Raw genomic sequence first — 18,149 nt, forward strand, 5'->3', positions numbered from 1 at the left:
CATAGCCTAGAACAATAAATGTTTGGATTTAAAGGCAAAATTATTGTTATCTAGCATTACTAGCTGAAAAAAAGGTAATTGTCAATAAACAAAATGGAAGCTTTCAAATTACAGCCATACTTATAAAAATGATTCTCAGTAAAATCGTGGATATTTTATTTTTGTTAAGAGTTATGAGGCTTTTACGCAGTTTCAGAGATGTTAAAATACCACCCTTCTATTCAAAAAAAAGTTCTATCGTTTGCTGCGTAAAATGAAGCCCATTCTATTTATTCGAATTCTACTTCATTGATTTCTCGATTTATTTTCTTTATCTTCTGTTTAGAATAATCAGTAGATAGAATGAAGTATATACATCTACAAAATATTGATACGGCATTCTCGAGAACTTGGGTTCAATTAAAATGCTTCTTATTTGTTAAAAAAAAACTAAAGAATGTTTTAAAACGAAACACAATAATTTTTAGAATGTTTCAGTACGAAACAATAAGAAAGTAGGATTATCGATTGGGACTTTTTCGGCGGTCTAGGTTATTTTAAACCTCGAGGCAAAGTGCTTGTAGGGTATCATCGTTAAAAAAAGTATGTAGCTTTCGATTAAAAGTATTCAGTTCCATATTTACATTTGGATTAATTGTAGAATTTTTAAATATTTTATTTTGTTTGAGAAAACAAATAAATATTATAGTATTTTTAGTATTTGAAAAGAAATGATATTCGCTTTTCCTTCTTTCGTATTTCTTAGATCCATCATAATTTTTTGTGTAGAATATAAAACGATATAAATTCTTCGTTAAAATATTTATCGATTAGTTTTCTGAATAAATTGTTTTGTGGAAAATACTGTTAAAAACTAGTTAAACAAGTTTTGATTATCTATAAGCTAAAAGCACAATGCATGTTTCAAAATAAATAATGCGAAACCTTATAGATCATATAATCATTAAGTATTAAAATAAAATTATTAAAATACTAAAACATTAATTTTTTAAGTTTTTTGAAGAAAAAAAACTTACAAATTTTTATTTATTTTCAAGTTGAGGGACAATGTGTGTTTCAAAATAAATTAGTCGAAAACTGAGAGATATACGTTATTTCTATCAAATGGAGTGTTTACTATCAAAAATAATGTATTTAGTTAATCGTAACATTTTAAAGTCGTATAGGATTCATATCTTATACAATTCAAGTCTAACTGTCACTGTAAAATTCGCATACTGCTATCCGCAACATATACGGCGAAAAAATGCTGGTAAAATTACCTTACTGCATGGTAAAGACATTGTAGGTAAATATAATTCTAGTAATAGAAACTAAAATTTGCAGTATTTAAAGCATTCATATGGTAGTTTTTCCTTTTATATGGTAGCAGTATACTATAAACTCTGATTTTCAAAAATATACTTTTTATTACCAAATATTTAGGAACAGTTACAAAAGTGAAATGTAAATTTATGGTTTTTATACCATGCTCATCATGATAAAGTTAACAAATTTCACTTCATTTACCAAATTTTAACACATAGTTTAACAAAAATCTTTTATTTTAAATTGTACTAAAATCAGTACCAAACCGTTTCGATAAAAACTGAAGAGCTTTTTTTCATTTGCATAGAGGCGGAAACATGACAAATTTTACCATATTCCGGTAGTTTTGACCATACATTTTTTTCCTCAGTGCATTATAAATAATTACAATGACTTAATATTTCGTCACTTTTTCTTAAATCAACTTGAATGTTATCACCATCTTGAAAAAAATAGTTTTTATGTAATGCTTTAAGTTATCATGATAAAATTACCAAATTTTACCACATTTACCAAATTATAACACATATTATAACAAAAATATTTTATTTCAAATTTTATTAAAATCAGTACCAAACCATTTCGATAAAAACTGAAGAGCTTTTTTCATTTCAAAAGAGGCGGAAACATGACAAATTTTACCATATTCCGGTAGTTTTGAAAATTTTTTTTATTCTCAGTGTATTATAAATAATTATAATGACTCAAAATTTCGTCACTTTTTCTTAAATCAACTTGAATGTCATCACCATCTTGAAAACAATAGTTTTTACGTAATGCTCTAAGTTATCATGATAAAATTACCAAATTTTACCACATTTACCAAATTATACCGTGTTTTATAACAAAAATATTTTATTCTAAATTTTACCAAAATCATTACCAAAGCGCTACGGTTACAATTACTCAGCTTTTTGGGGAAAATAACAAAATACAATGATTAAATACAGGGAAAGTAGGGAAGTAAATTATTATAAATTAGCAATGCTCATAAAGGTAATGTTCGTTCAAGGTGCCTTCATCATCTTTCACAGATCATTCATTACTGTCAACATCTATATTAAATCATAAGTCCCCTTCTGTTATACTAATGCTCATAAAAAGCTTTAGACTTGTGTGCCATAGCGTATATAAGGAAATAATGTCTTTTATTGAATACAATACTGCATGCAATATAATAATATTAACTTCAACTGTTTTCCGTAGTAACGATGAACCCTTTTCGTATAATCTGCTATAAAAGTCATATTAGAAACTGTATGTTACATAGACATTGAGAAAAAAAGTATGGTCAAAATTGCCAGAATATGATAAAATCTACCGTGTCTCTGGTTCTACGGGAACACCGATAAACGCTCGATAAATTTTAACGAAGCGCTTTCGTAATGATTTTCGTAAAATTAACAATAAAATCTGATTTTTATAATATGTGATAAATTTGGTAAATGAGGTAAAATTTCCTAATTTTATCATGATACCTTAGAGCATGACATAAAAGTCATCCATATGATAAATTTACTTCTTAGTTTTGTATTTTTTACTAAATGAGTGTTATTAAAAGCCATAATTTTGAAAACCAAAATATCTGGTAAACAATTACCATGTGAACGGAAAATTATCAATAATGGTTTAAATACCTAAATGGGTTTTTTCACTGAATAAGTTATAATAGGAACAAATATAATAAGTTATAATAGGATTTTCAAAAATGGAATTTCAAGTTAACCGTTATTATATGAGCGGAAAAATCACCAAATAAATGGATAAAATACCGTATAATTTGACTTTAATAACCGAAATTATGGGCTTTTTTTACAAAAAATACCATTAACATACATTATGCTAATTTTTCAGAACATTTTTCTCCTTGTAGCAAATCATATTTTAAAAATAAATTCCCATTTATAGAAAGTTTACAAATATATGTTTATTAACTAATAATAATTGAAATTTTTCCGCAAAATTATTTTCAAAATCATGCGTTAAAAAAATGTCAATTTACTTAGCAAAAAGCAGAAAGCGTTAATGTTATGCATTGTTAATTTAATTTTCATATTGCATATCTGAATTATTTGCATAATTATTGGATCACTTAGCTTGATTTCTTTTATAAAAAATTCAACGACGTTAGAAATTAACTTTTGCATCGTATTACAAATAATTAATACTATAGGTAGAGTTAATACACTGGTTATCATAAATTAAGGAAAAATCACAAAAATAGCGATAACTCTTTCAAAAGTAAGCCAAACCGTGCAAAATTTGCATATGTTGTCCACTAAGAGTAGCTGAGTAAAATTGCAATATGCAAATTAGTGGCGCTGCACTCGGCTTACGTCATCTGCCTGGAGCATAAAAGTCCAAGTTTGAGAGAAAGCACACAAATTTTACTGTGATTGCGACATTGAAAATCTGAGATAGCCAATTCGTAATAATGACCTCTAGGCATCATTTGCCTGAAGAACTACGATGGAGAGCCATCGGGAGACTAGAGGCAGGGCAGAGTCAATCAGAAGTGGCCAGATGGCTAAATGTGAGTCCATCTGTGGTTCATAGACTTTGGAGGCAATTTCAAACCACAGATTCGGCATCTAGGAGGTTCAGTCAAGGACGGCCAACTGTTACGACCAGTGCCGATGACCGATATTTGACATTAAGTGCACGCAGGAATAGAACCGCTACTCCGACACATCTTAGATCCTCTCTTGCTGCAGCCACCGGAAGGTTGGTGTCAACGTCAACTGTGCGCAGAAGGCTCCACGAAGGTGGTCTGTATGCGAGACGACCAGCCATTTGCGTGCCGCTCACATCACGCCATAGGAGAGACCGTTTGCAGTGGGCCCGACAACATGTCCACTGGACGTCAGATCAATGGAGGCCTGTTCTCTTTACGGATGAGTCCAGGTTTAGTCTAGAAAGTGACAGTAGACGTTATTTGATATGGAGAGAACCTGGGACCCGTTATCATCCATCAAACATCCGTGAAAGAGATGCATACGGAAGAGGCAGTGTCTGTGTTTGGGGAGGCATATCCTTAGGAGGGCGCACATACCTCCATGTCTTTCCAAGGGGAACCGTGAATGCTCAGGTTTATCGAGACAACATCCTTGATGCTTATGTGCGCCCATATGCCGGGGCAATTGGTGATTGCTTCCTGTTACAGGACGATAATGCAAGACCACACAGAGCTCGCATTGTTGATGATTATCTTCAACAGGAAACAATTACTCGCATGGAGTGGCCAGCTCGATCCCCGGACTTGAATCCTATCGAGCACGTTTGGGATGCTCTAGGGAGGCGTGTATCTGCCATCAATCCGCCCCCTCAGACCCTTGCCACGCTTGCAACTGCTTTACAAGAGCAATGGCTCTCACTTCCTATTGAACTGATAGACCGCATAATTGAAAGCATCACACATCGCTGTTTGTGCTGTATTGCTTCTAGAGGCAATCATATTCCATATTAAAGGTACTTTTTCTATTGCAAACCGATACTTCCAATTTGTTTATTTTATACATGTGCTAATTTCTATACTACTATTAATGTCTGATAATTTCTTTTTATGTTGTTTAATACCTTACTATGTGTTGTATATTGTGGGTAAGTTTCATAAAATTCCATGTGTAATTTCTTGAGTTATCGCGATTTTTGTGAATTTTCCTTAATTTATGATAACCAGTGTAGTTTTGAAATTAAGGAACACCAATTAACTTTTTTTGGTAAATTATTAAAATGGGGCTTTTTTTATTTTTTTTACAAATAATAATTCGACTTTTAGCTGATTATCAGAAGAATGGAAAGTGCAGTTGTTTTTCATTTAATCGTAAAATGATTGCCAATTTTTTTCGTTGTTTTTGTGAATATCCGTCATTGCTTTATTTTCAATTATGAGCCGTATCATATATTTTTTGTAACTTTATTATGAAACTGAATACAACATTCCATTTATACTTATACAATAATTTTTAGTATAAATCTATGTAATCTTTTATGGCATTGAAATTAATATTTTCATAAATTCTTTCGAAATGGTTACTTTTAAATTTTCTTAATATTTGTTTACACTGAAACATTAGTAGAAGAAGATGAATTCTTTAAATTAATAAGAACTGTGAATTGCACGGAAGCAATATGAATGCAAACTATTTCTCTTTGTATCACAAATGGCAAAAAATATTTTTAACTACGCTTATTTTAACAAATAAGATGTATAATTAGAACGAGATTAAATTTTTATTAAAATATGGACAAACATTTTCTTTCTTTAAAAAATTATTTATGTAAAAAATCCTTTTGTTACAAGATTATAAACAGAACAGTTGTTTTGTATTGACATTTGTTAGATAGTTATAATTGCTAATCAACAGAAGGTATATTTTTTAAATTGATAAATTGTTCCGTTAATTGCATTACACTTTATTTCAAAGTAATATTTTTATTATGAATAAAGAATGAAAAAGTATTTTTTGTGGTCCAAAAAAATAAATACTTTCGTAATTGCTTTAATTTATAATTGAAAGATTATTTAAATGCAATAAAAAACTGGATGTTCATAATGCGAAATATATGTTACACAGGTGGCTATGACATTACAGATTTAGAACACAATAGATAATTTATTTCTTTTATTCTAATTGATTAACATTTCGGAAAATATTAATTATTTGCATTCACGTTAATTTAGTTTTCTCGCATGATAAATAAAACGTTAGAAACTATTATTCCTTTTTGCTATTGTGTTAAAAACATTTAAATATAGCACTTACATGATCCAACACTTAGAATTCTGGTTAAATAAGCATACTCTATGGTAAGGAAATTTCTAGTAAAAGAGAAAGAAACATATTTCTGGTAATAATACAAAAATATAAAGTGTTTTAGATCACTAATTTAGTAATTTTTTCCGTTCATTAGGTAGCTGTTTACCAGTAAGTTTTAGTACAATTACCAATACTTGTCACACATTATAAAGCTATATTTTTTTGTTAATTTTACCAAGTTCAAACCAATAAATCCAATTTACCAATAAAATCTAAATATATGGTATTTAAACCATTCTTTTGAAACTTTTTACATTCATTCTGGTTTTCAAAATTATTGTCCTTATTACCTCACATTTAGTAAAAAATACGTAACTGAAAAGTAAATTTAACGTAATAAATGTTTTTTTATGCCATAATCTAAGGTATCACAATAAAATTAAAAAATTTTGCATTTGCCAAATTTTATCATAAATTATGAAATAATATTTTATTGCTAATTTTACTGAAAACATTTTAAAAGTAGTACTTCGGTAAAAATCACCGAGCCTTTTGGTGTTCTCACTGAGCCAGAACATACGGTAAATTTATTATAATCTGGTAGTTTTCCCCATATTTTTTATTCCATTACAGATACCATTCTCTAAGTTATCATGAAAAATTACCAAATTTCAACATATTCTGAAAAAATATTTTATTGCTAATTTTACCAAAACCAATATCAAAGTGTTAGCAATTAGCAAGCGTTAAGTCAGTTATATATATTTAAAAATAAAACTCGTTCATCTCTAGCTTTTAGAATATGTTTCTTATCAGAATGGCATACTTCTAAAATTTTTTACATTGTGTTACACAAAAGAGAAAAAGGAATATTTTTTAAACTAGTTTGAAAAATGCGAGTGAAACAAGAGCAGATCAGAAACTTCTCTTCTATTTATTGATTTAACCCATTGCAGAAAATAACGTCTAAGATACAATTTCTCAGCTCGTGTTTTTTGTTTGCTTTTGTAGTTATTTGAATTTTTTTATGTTTAGATTATTTCCATTTTCTTCATTTTATAGTTCTAATAATTTTTATTGCTTGAGCAACTTGCTCAACTTTAGAAAAAATTCGTCTTTAAAATTATGAGTAAATTTTGAAGAGAAGCGTGTTTAAATGACGGTAAAACGAATATGAATAAAATTTGTGTCAAGAATATTTAATTTTTCTTTAATTTATCAATATTTTGGTGATTTACTTTTCAAAAGAATCTCTTAAACTAAGCAAGCAATATAAATATTTCCTTTTCAGATGAACTTTGAAGTAATATCTAAATGGAACTAAAATGAAAATGACATCTCTTAACAATTTAAATGAATTTCTTTACAATTTTATTTTTGAGGCAGTATGTTTTTTTATATACTGTCTCTAATTCATGACTTTAAAATATAATTATTACAATAGAAAATAAAGGTTTTAAACAATCATATAAATCACTGTCAACACTATCTAATTTTTCATTACTGACATTGAACAACCGACCCATTTTAGGGTTTACGACCATCAAAGTTCATTTCCGTAGTCTTGTAATTTTTAACCCAATCCAGAAGAAGTTCCTGAATCAAGTATTGAATAATGTAATGTTAATACTTTTTGATGGAACTACATCGCATTGATATTACATGGAGAGCAAAACTACAATTACCTTCCACGGTTAGCCCTACGGTGGCGGGAGGTGTACGCTTGAGGTTAAATGAAAGGTGAAACTAAATGAAATTGAGATCCGTGGTAATGAAAAGGTTGGGTTTTTTTTACCTGTTTTTAAATTTAACGGTTCTCTAATTTCCTGATTATCGTTATTCACATTAGGTAAGTAATATCGCATGGTTCTAGAATTTTCCTATGCCAATGAAGTCTAATTCTGGTTAATGGAACCAAAATATACTGTATCTAAGTCATTCATTTGGTATTTTTGAGTTCATACGGTAACGGTTCATCGAAAATTCTGTTTTTTAAAATTATAGTTCTTCTTACCATACATTTAGTAAAAAATACAAAACTGAAAAGTAAATTCAACCGAATAAATGGCTCTTATGTCATTTTCCAAGATAAAACTATTACATTTTACCTCATTTAATACCGAACAGCATGTTAATAAAATCATATTTTATTGTTAACTTTACCAAAAGTTATTACCAAAGAGCTTCAGTAGGAATTACCGCACTTTTTGATATTTCTATTGAGCCAAAAACACGGCAAATGTTACCATATTCTGATAGTTCTTACCATACTTCTTTTCAATATATACATATAAGCAGAATATAAGTATATATATTAAATAAGTATATATTTGGATATACATACTCAGACAAGTGCATATTCAGATACATATTCAGACAAGTACAACGCAAAACGCATGCAATAAATAAATAAATAAAATTCATTTATTTAAAATAACTTTTCTTATTTCGTTAATTAAACAAAAATAAAACAAATGCTTTCTATTTAACATGCATTTTTTTACTCTAGAGGAAATGCTGCATTAAAAAAATAAACATTAGGTAGTTTTTTCCCCAACGTATGAGCTGCGTTAAATTTATAGATGCTCGATAAGCTCACTTAAGATCAAAATGATTATACTCGCAAATAAATTCTGTACGAAAATCTTAATAAGGATAAAATGAATAATTAATTAAGTCAAAAAGTGTGACATCGGGTTGCAGCATAAATAAGCTTTGCAATATTTTTCTGCAGTAAATATCTGATGCTCATTATAGCTTAAAAGATTGTGTTTCGATGTTTCGAGATAAAAAAAAAATGTCTCTACCAATAATAGGAAGCGGAAGTTCAAAGTTTTCTAATCAGTCACCCTATATTAGGCTATTAGTAGGGCACACATTTTTAAATATTAAAATATACAAAGGGAATGGCATAAAGATTTCCGTGATTTTAGAGCTTTCGTGAAAAATATGGAATTAAAAGAATTTACTATACTGTGCATATTAATTAGGACACTTAAGTTTTTTCTAGTTTAGTTTTGACTTAGAATATTTCGAACAAACTGTAAATCACTTTCTGAACAAAATTTTGCTGTTTTAACTCAGCAAATGGCACAGTAAGCGAATACTCTTCGCTTTAAAGAATAATAAGTTCAAGTTCGTAAGTTCAGTACACAAAGAAAATAATACATAAAAATAACAGCCATCTTAAGAATTTGAGAAATAAATTTGTGAACATGAAAATGCACTAAAATTTTTCCGTACTTTGCCCTAGAATTATCTATTATTGGAATCTAAAGAATCAATTTAGATAAGACCAAAATTTATTCCCCCTTCTCTGCCACATCAACTCATCTTGATGCATTGGAATATTGTTCTATCTCATATGGTGATTTCCATGTTTTGTTAACGAAATGACTTTCTCACCGAAAAAACACAGTGCATGGAAATGCATAATGCGCTGATTTGCTTTTTCTGACTACTGCGGTCTCTTGTGTTTTGCTTTCCCCACTTATTTATATTACAGCTTTTCCGACCTTTAATTTCTTTTTAAGTTTTATTTAAAAGAAATCCTTTCAGACATTTTTGCTAAAGATTCCTGAAAGTTCTAGACAACTATTGAAATAATTACTGTATTTTAAATGTAAACACGCAAGTAGTCTGTTGAAAGAATAATCACTCTATGATTAGATAGCTCAATTGAGAAAAAAAGTACAGACAAAACTACTAGAATATAGTAAAAATTACCGTCTTTCTGTCTCTATGGGAGCATTAAAAAGCTCCGTAATTTTTTGTCAAAGACACCAATCTATCTTATAATGGAGCATAATATTGCGTTACTTTTTCTTCAAACAACTTGAGATTTATCGATAATAAACTAGGTAATAAATATACTTGATAATAAATAATAAATATACTTTCAGATTAGGAAATAAAAGTAATTTTATCAAATTTACAATTAGGTATAACTCTTAAAAAAATGTGTAATAGTACGCGGATGTTTCGGAGTGTTGTACAAATTATAATTAAATTGATTGCGCAGAAAATAATTAGTCATCAATTTTGAAATAATTCAGTGGTAAATTAGAAATATATATATATAATTGAAAAAAAAATATTATATAGCTGGAGCAAAATAAACAAAATGTCTTACACATATAAATATTTTGTAACAGAAATTTTTGCATTGATAATAGGTATTTTGGAGCATAACTTCATTGCAATTTACACACTGTTGCTTGTAAAGTTTCGTAGGTTGTATTTCTCTGTAAACAAGGGAATTTACGCGAATTATACGTGTATAGGAATTAAATACCAAAAATGAATAAAAGTATTAATTTCATTTAATTATTTTAAATGAGCATTATCGATTAATAGACGGTTCGTTTAAGTAAATCATCGAAACAAATAATAATACTTCATACACTTTCTCCCATATACATCTGAGAAATTCACCATTAAACAAACATATGCATATTGTGTGTAGTTGCCGAAATATTGGTAATTAGAAACTTTAGCAAAATGAAAAAAATAGAGCTGACACAATTTCGCTGATACTGCTTGTTCAAGTAATTAGTAGTTTGCAAAACAATAAGTTTTAAACTCCAATCATAAATTAGGAAGTTTTAAAAATTTTGCAACGTAAATATAATTATTACCGCAATGTCTTACGTTTCGGTAAAGTTGAAGCTCAAATTGCTAAAAGGCCTAACATTAAACTAATTAAATGATTTTTAAAGCTTAAAAGAACATTTTTTTCACATACCACATGTTAGAGCTTTGAAATCAAATAAGTAATTAATTAAAACATATAAGGTATAATTTAAAATTGCATTTGGCCTTTTTTTTAATATTCTTAGATTGCTTTCTTTTCCTTGGAAGGATTGCACAGAGTTTGAAGAGTTTAACATTAAATGAATAATTAATTTTAGTGATACATTTATCTGGTTTCCCAAATAGTCAGTTTAATTTTCTTTTGAAAATTTTAACATGGCTTAAAACATTAGCATTGAAAAATTTGTAAGCATATATATATATATATATATATATATATATATATATATATATAATTTTTTTTTTTATTTCCAATGAGCTGCACAATCGGTCTTGCCGATAAGCAGACCTAGTGCGTTCTCCAGAGGTGGTATCCACTCTTTCAGGACCACCACAATGGGTGAGATACAGTTGGCCATGTTAATTTGGGCGTCTAGTTTCGGCCACACTAGATGGCAGCACCGAGACTCTATTTGGATGCTAAAGTGCACTAGGAATTTAATTTTGCCGGAAATGCCAAGAGCCAATAAGGCACTTCAGGGATCTTTTACGTGCCGCATAATCATACGACATGGCCGCTGAGGATTTTCTGCATCCCGAAAATCCGGTGTCTGGGCCGGGGATCGAACCCGCAAACTTGGGCTCAGAAGGCCGACGACAAACCAACTGCGCCACCCTGCCACGCTTATATATATATATATATATATATATATATATATATATATATATATATATATATATATATATATATATATATATATATATATATATATATATATATATATACATATATATATACATATATATATACATATATATATATATATATATATACATATATATATACATATATATATACATATATATATATACATATATATATATATATATATATATATATATATATATATATATATATATATATATATATATATATATATATATATATATATATATATATATATATATATATATATATATATATATATATTTAAAATGAAAAGATATATTCTTGAAACATTTTATTTATATCATAAAGTTTGATTATTAATTTATTATCAGACAAGAAACTAATTTTTATGCTAATTATTAGTAATAATTTAATTAATACTAAAATTAAATATAATAACAATAAAAAATACATAATAGTAATAAATTTAACAAATTATACCGAGTATTTAATTTATTCTCTATTGTGACAGATCGTGTATAAATCTCGATTATTGTTTTTTAATGACTATCTTGTTAAAATAAGAATTTATAACGTTGTAAAAAATGCAAAACGAAAAATTAACTATTTAAGGATTTTAGGTTTTTGGCTTACATCACTGAGAAAAAAAATATGGTCTGTGCTAGCAGAATATGCTAAAATTTACCGTGTTTCGTGCTCTATGGGAACACCGAAAAGCTCGGTAATTTTTACCGAAGTGCTTTGTTAATGATTTTGGTAAAAGGGACAATTAAATATCGTTATGTAATATGTGATAAAATTTGGTACCCTTATCATGATACTTTAGAGCATGTAATAAAACCATTTATTTAGTGGAATTTACTTTTCACTTATGCATTTTTTGCGAAATGTGTGGTAATAAGAACTATAATTTTTAAAATGAGAATTTAATGGTAACCGTTACAATAGGAACGGAGAAACTACCAAATGAATGGTATAGACATACCGTATATTTTGGTTTTAATAACTGGAATTATAGTTTTGTTACCAAAAATGTCATTACCATGCATTCGGTAATTTTACCAGAATTAGTTTCTCCGCGATGTTGCGCTTTTTAAATATAACTTTACTGAAAAGGAAATTTCATTAATGATACATAATGGATCAAACTCTTTTAGTTTTAAATTAAGAACAAAAAGCAACTCCTCACAATAACATGAAGAAAAAAATTTTAATTATATAACTAAATTATTCTTTATGCTACTGTAATTTTAATAATTTGAAATGAATTGTAATCTGGTGTAAAATGCTTAATTATGATATGAATAAGTATTATATTCTATTTTAATTTCCAGAAAATATAGAAAAAAGGGGGATATTTGCTTACAGAGCATTTTAAGCTTTTAGTTGTCTAACTGCTTCTGCCACTGTGTATAAAAAACTTCCTGCCAAGCAGGGCTTATCTTGTGAATAATATAGAGGAAAACCTTTTGTTAACAGAAAAGCAACTAAGTACGACCCAAAATTTAGTTAGGATTAGATTTTTGCTATTTCGTTTTCTGAAATATGTGTAGATGTATTGCGCTGAAAATTTAAAAACACATATGTTTGTTTAGAATTATGAGAAAATGAAAGTATTATTAACGGAATATGACATTATTGAATTATTCGTGAGCATTAATGCCATTCAATGAGCAGTTTCATGGTGACTGAAACCTATCAACTGATTTCTGACTGCTTATTTAATAATACACGGTGCAGCAAAATCTGGAAAAAGTTTCTTACTATATGGTTACGAAACCAAAATATGAAGTATTTAAACTGTTTATTTGGTAAATTTCCCTTCATATTGTAACTGTTTAACGGAAATTTTGATTTTTGAAATTTTAGCTCTGATTACTACACATTTAACAAAACATAGAAAACTGAATAGTAAATTTAACCGAATGAATGATTCTTAGGCTATGTTCGCAGGTACCATAATAAGATTACCAGATTTTACCGCAATTACCAAATTTTATCACAGATTATGAAACCATATGTATTGCTAATTTCGCTAAAATCATCAATAAAGTGCTTCGGCAAAAATTGCCGAGCTCCTTGGTGTTACCATGGACTTCCCAAACACAGTAAATGCTACCATGTTCTGATAGTTTTGACCATACTTTTTTCTGAGTGTATTGGTTATGTCTCGAAAAAAGACAAGGAATCGTTATTTTATACCTTATCCTTTATGATTTTTTTTAAATCTAATTAAAATATTTCATCTGGAATGGATTTTCTCTCATTTTTATAAGCAATGAATGTTTACGTAAACATGGATATGTCAAATATAATAAATAACAAAAACTTTGTTTATGTGTTTGTTTGAGTTTTCAAAAAACAAACTAGAAGAAAACAAATAAAATCACTCTTCTAATTTTCAATGAAAAGAAGGGTAATTTAAACTAAATCCAAAACAAAATTGACCTTTGCTTTATGCAATAATTAAATCTTTAAGCATACTTAAGTTTTGAATTTAAATATGAAGACTAATATAATATAAACATAAAATGGCAATAAAAACAACAGAGACTTTGTCATACTTCAGTCATAGTAGTTACTCTGTGTTGTGACAATGCTATGCACTTTATTTTACTGTGATAAAAGCGCAAATACTGCTTTCTTATAATTACTCATCTTACAGTTATATATGAACAAAAAAGTTTTACAAATTGTGATTTTTTAGCTCCCAGATGAATTTTAAAAATATGAGTAGGTAATATTATTAATTTCAATCAAAGAAAATAAGAAGTGTTTAGCTAAAATCGTACATATTTAACATTTTTGTTTAAACCCAAAGTAGCTTTCAAATTAAAACAATATATTAATACAAATATATATTAATGCAATTATATACATTAAGCATCATACATTATTAAGTATTATACATTATCAATCGATAATTTTTAATTTAGGACAAGTCTGTTTTGTGAAATAAATACATATCCATATTAAGAAATAACATGATTTAGTGTAAGGATTAAAACTATTACCAATTCTATCTTAAAAACATAATTTTAATATGCATATGAAATTTAAATTTTATTTTGTTTCACGAATGTTATCAGTATCAAACAATTGCAAGAAGCTTTCCTGAATGTGATCAGTTGCCGTGAGCAAACTAAAAGTTAGAGTTGGTATATAAATCGATAAAATTAAAAATATCGATACTTCTAATATCGATATTTTAGAACATATTTTTGCCCTATATCTTGCAGACTATGTCTTACCATTATCTAATAGGATAATATTAGGACCATTATGCAGAACATTATTTATTAAACACGATAATATCGTAGTAACTATAGAAAAAGTTAACTATTAAATAAGACAATTTCGCGATAATTTTCGACTGCGATAATATTGTGAGTGTTTACGCCAACACTTACAGATATTTACTGTTTCAGTTTTATAATTACTCATTGATTTTATGAAATTTTGAGTCTCTGAACAATATTTAAGTTTGTAAAAAAAATATTTCCTATCGTGAAAAAAATGTAAATTAGTTAAGCTGATTCATCTTCGCGGTACATCAGAAAATACTAATATTTTCTGACGATATATCGTAGTACAGAAACACCAATATCGCTCAGCACTAATAAGGAAAATGATTTTAGTTATAAAAAACCAAAAGATGAAGATAATCCAAATTGATATATGGAAAAAAATTATTCTCATTAGTATTTAAGCACTTTTTTATTAAAAAAAAGACAAAAATTGTATCAACAGAAAAATTTATTAGGGTCTAACATTGTTTTTATATTATGTTTCCAACAACATATATAAAAAATGCGGCATTTAAATACTCAGAATAAAACTTTCAAATGTTTCATGTGATTTAAAAATTTTTTTTTAAAAAACGTCCCCTAAACAACTTAATCAACAAATTAATTAAATCAAACTTTATTTAAATAATTTATCTATATACACTGAGAAAAAAAATTACGGTCGAAGCTCCAGAGTATGTTAAACTTTAAGGTGTTTCTGACTCTATAGGGACAGCAAAGAGCTCGGGAAATTTTTGCCAAAGTGCTTTGGTAATAATTTTGATGTAATATATTATAATTATTATCTGTGATAAACTTTGGTAATTGTGCTAAAATTTGGTAATTATATCACGATAACTATCATGATACCTATACCCGAAAGCCATTTATTCTATTAAATTCACTTCTCAGTTTTATATTTTTTATTAAATGTGTGGTTACCGGAACTTTAATTTTGAAAACCAGAATGTCAGGCAAATCGTTACCATAGGAAAGTAAAAACTGCCAAAAGAATGATTTAAATATCGTATAATTTGGTTTTATTGGCTTGAATTTAGTAAAATTAACAATAAAATATGGCGTTATAATATGTGATAAAATTAGGTGAGTGTGGTAAAATTTGGTAATTTTATCAAGATACCAAAAAGTATGGCATAAAAACTGTTTATTCGTCTAAATTTAATTTTCAGTTTTGTATTTTTACCGTTAGCATATGAACCGCTCAACCATTAGCATATGAACGTAAAAATAGCCAAAAGAATGGTATATATAATTTAGGGCTCATCAATGTCTCACAATTTCTCCTCAGGATTAAATTACTAAAAAAAATACCCCCTAAATATATTCAGCTGTTTTAAACTAATTTAAGATATTAAGTTTCGTTTAAATAAAATCAGAAATAGTAAAAATAGATATGTAAAGGGAGAATCAAATAAATCTTACCGGAAGGTAAGCACTGTAAAAGGACGATAAGATTTGTGGCTTTCAGGATCTGTCATAGGTTTTCCCCAGAAGTCATTTAAGAAAATATCTTTGACTGGATTTTTTCCTATAACATCAGGATTTGTAGTTATGGACACAATATCATCATGTACTAGTTCTCCGTCCATTGAATTCGCATAACTGGCTATGCAAGCAATCACAATTATTGAGTACATCATTACATCCAAAATGTTAGATACTATTAAACTATAGCGGTTATTCAGAGTAAAATTTTTAATTTGAGCCAACCAAGTGGTAATGTCCCAAGATGAACCAGTTGTTGCCAATTTTGTTTTCAAGGAAGTCGTATTTTCAACTGAGAATCTCTTTCGATATCTATGAGTCTGAGTTTGAGGAGAATGGTACAAACACGATGTTGTAGATGTTGCTTGGTAAGATGATGATTTTAGCCAAAAATCTCTCCCCATTTTTATATGTGCGTATAAATCCGTAAATATTAATATGTATATTTAAGGTATCTTCTCTTCAAGTCTTGTGTCATATAAAAATTAATTTCTTAGCCGGAGGTAGAGTTTTAGACATGACTAATGATTTATTTAATACAATAAAATACATTGGTTTTATCACTTAATATACGTAATTTTTAAAATTGAAAGAAATGATTTTCATAGTTTCTTTTAATCAATAACAGTTTTTACTTCTTTTTTTATATAATCTTGTTGATTTATAAGAGTTTCTAGATTTCACAATTCTGTTGACATCAAATGAAAACACATTTTATGATTTGAAGTTCTCATAATGTAAGACTATTCCCTTTAAAAGTATCTTTTTATCATTCTGCACAGCTTATACAGATGTAAAAATATATCATTTTCTAATCAGTATAAATAGAGAATAATCTCGAATACTAGGTAGAGAGCAGTACAAGCTTAGTCGCTTAGAAGAATGTTTTTAGCATGTTGAAATTTCAAAAGTTGATCACTAGATATCAACTGATAATAAAAGTTAGAAATCAACCCGGTAGTTTGCAATTTATATTATTAATTTGCGCATTAACAACTACGAAATAATCTTTTTCGTATTTGAAACTACAAATTCACGAAACTATAAAAGAAAAACCAACGATCTCATTTTACGACACCAGATCGGAAATTATTGTTTAAATAAGTTTACCGTATATAAATCAGAATCCATTTTTTGATCAACATCACCTGAAACAAAGATGAGAATTAATCAAAACGTCCCGTATCAAACTTGCGTATGAAAAGTTGAGAATGAGAAAAATGTTTTTCTCCTCGTGGATTACATTGATGAGAGAAAAATGAATCGAAAAGAGAACGAGGATAAAGTTTTGAAGAGGAAAAATAGAAAAGCGTACCTCAAACCACTAAGTCATAAAGACAAACTGTGTAACAATGAGACCGTGCGAGCAGCCACTGAGTTCGTGAACACTACGGTTGCTTTCCTTGCGCGGGCCGAATCGCCAAGGTGATCCACGACTCTCGCCAACTTCGCCATTAGTTGCAAAATCTTTTATAGATGGGGGTATTGAATCAACCGAAGAAGAGTTTCGTTTATCGAACCAGATTTTTAGGTTCTTATGATTTATTAACGGGCAATAATTGTTATTGAAAGAAAATTATAAAAAGTGTTTCAATAATTCTTTGGAAGAGATAACTCGTGAGCTTTTGGAAATAAACAGTATCGTGAAACATTCACTTTCGTATTTTGTAAATTTATACGATAATTTCGCAAAAAATACATATAAATAAGTATAAATAATAGATTGTATATACAATAATCTAGAATCGAATAAGAATCACAGAAAGCGGTTCATTAATTCTTTTGAATTAAACAAAACTCGTGAACTTTTAGAAATAAACATTATTGTAAAAATTTTATTTTCGT

At 28.2% G+C, this 18,149-nt stretch overlaps 1 protein-coding gene across 1 annotated transcript in view; it reads right to left on the reverse strand.

Moving 5' to 3' along the window:
- The window catches only part of LOC107452602 (protein O-mannosyl-transferase TMTC1), a 188,641-nt gene extending 170,937 nt beyond the window's left edge, over window positions 1–17,704 (reverse strand). Inside the window, exon 1 of the mRNA XM_043054161.3 lies at window positions 16,242–17,704. Coding sequence (XP_042910095.2) covers window positions 16,242–16,708 — 467 coding nt within the window. The 5' untranslated portion in view covers window positions 16,709–17,704. The remainder of the gene's footprint in view (window positions 1–16,241) is intronic.
- Between the last annotated feature and the right edge of the window lie 445 nt (window positions 17,705–18,149).

This window comes from Parasteatoda tepidariorum, chromosome 11, assembly GCF_982258835.1.
Source record: "Parasteatoda tepidariorum strain Cologne lab strain chromosome 11, Ptep-v5.0, whole genome shotgun sequence".
Taxonomy (NCBI): Eukaryota; Metazoa; Arthropoda; class Arachnida; order Araneae; family Theridiidae; genus Parasteatoda; species Parasteatoda tepidariorum.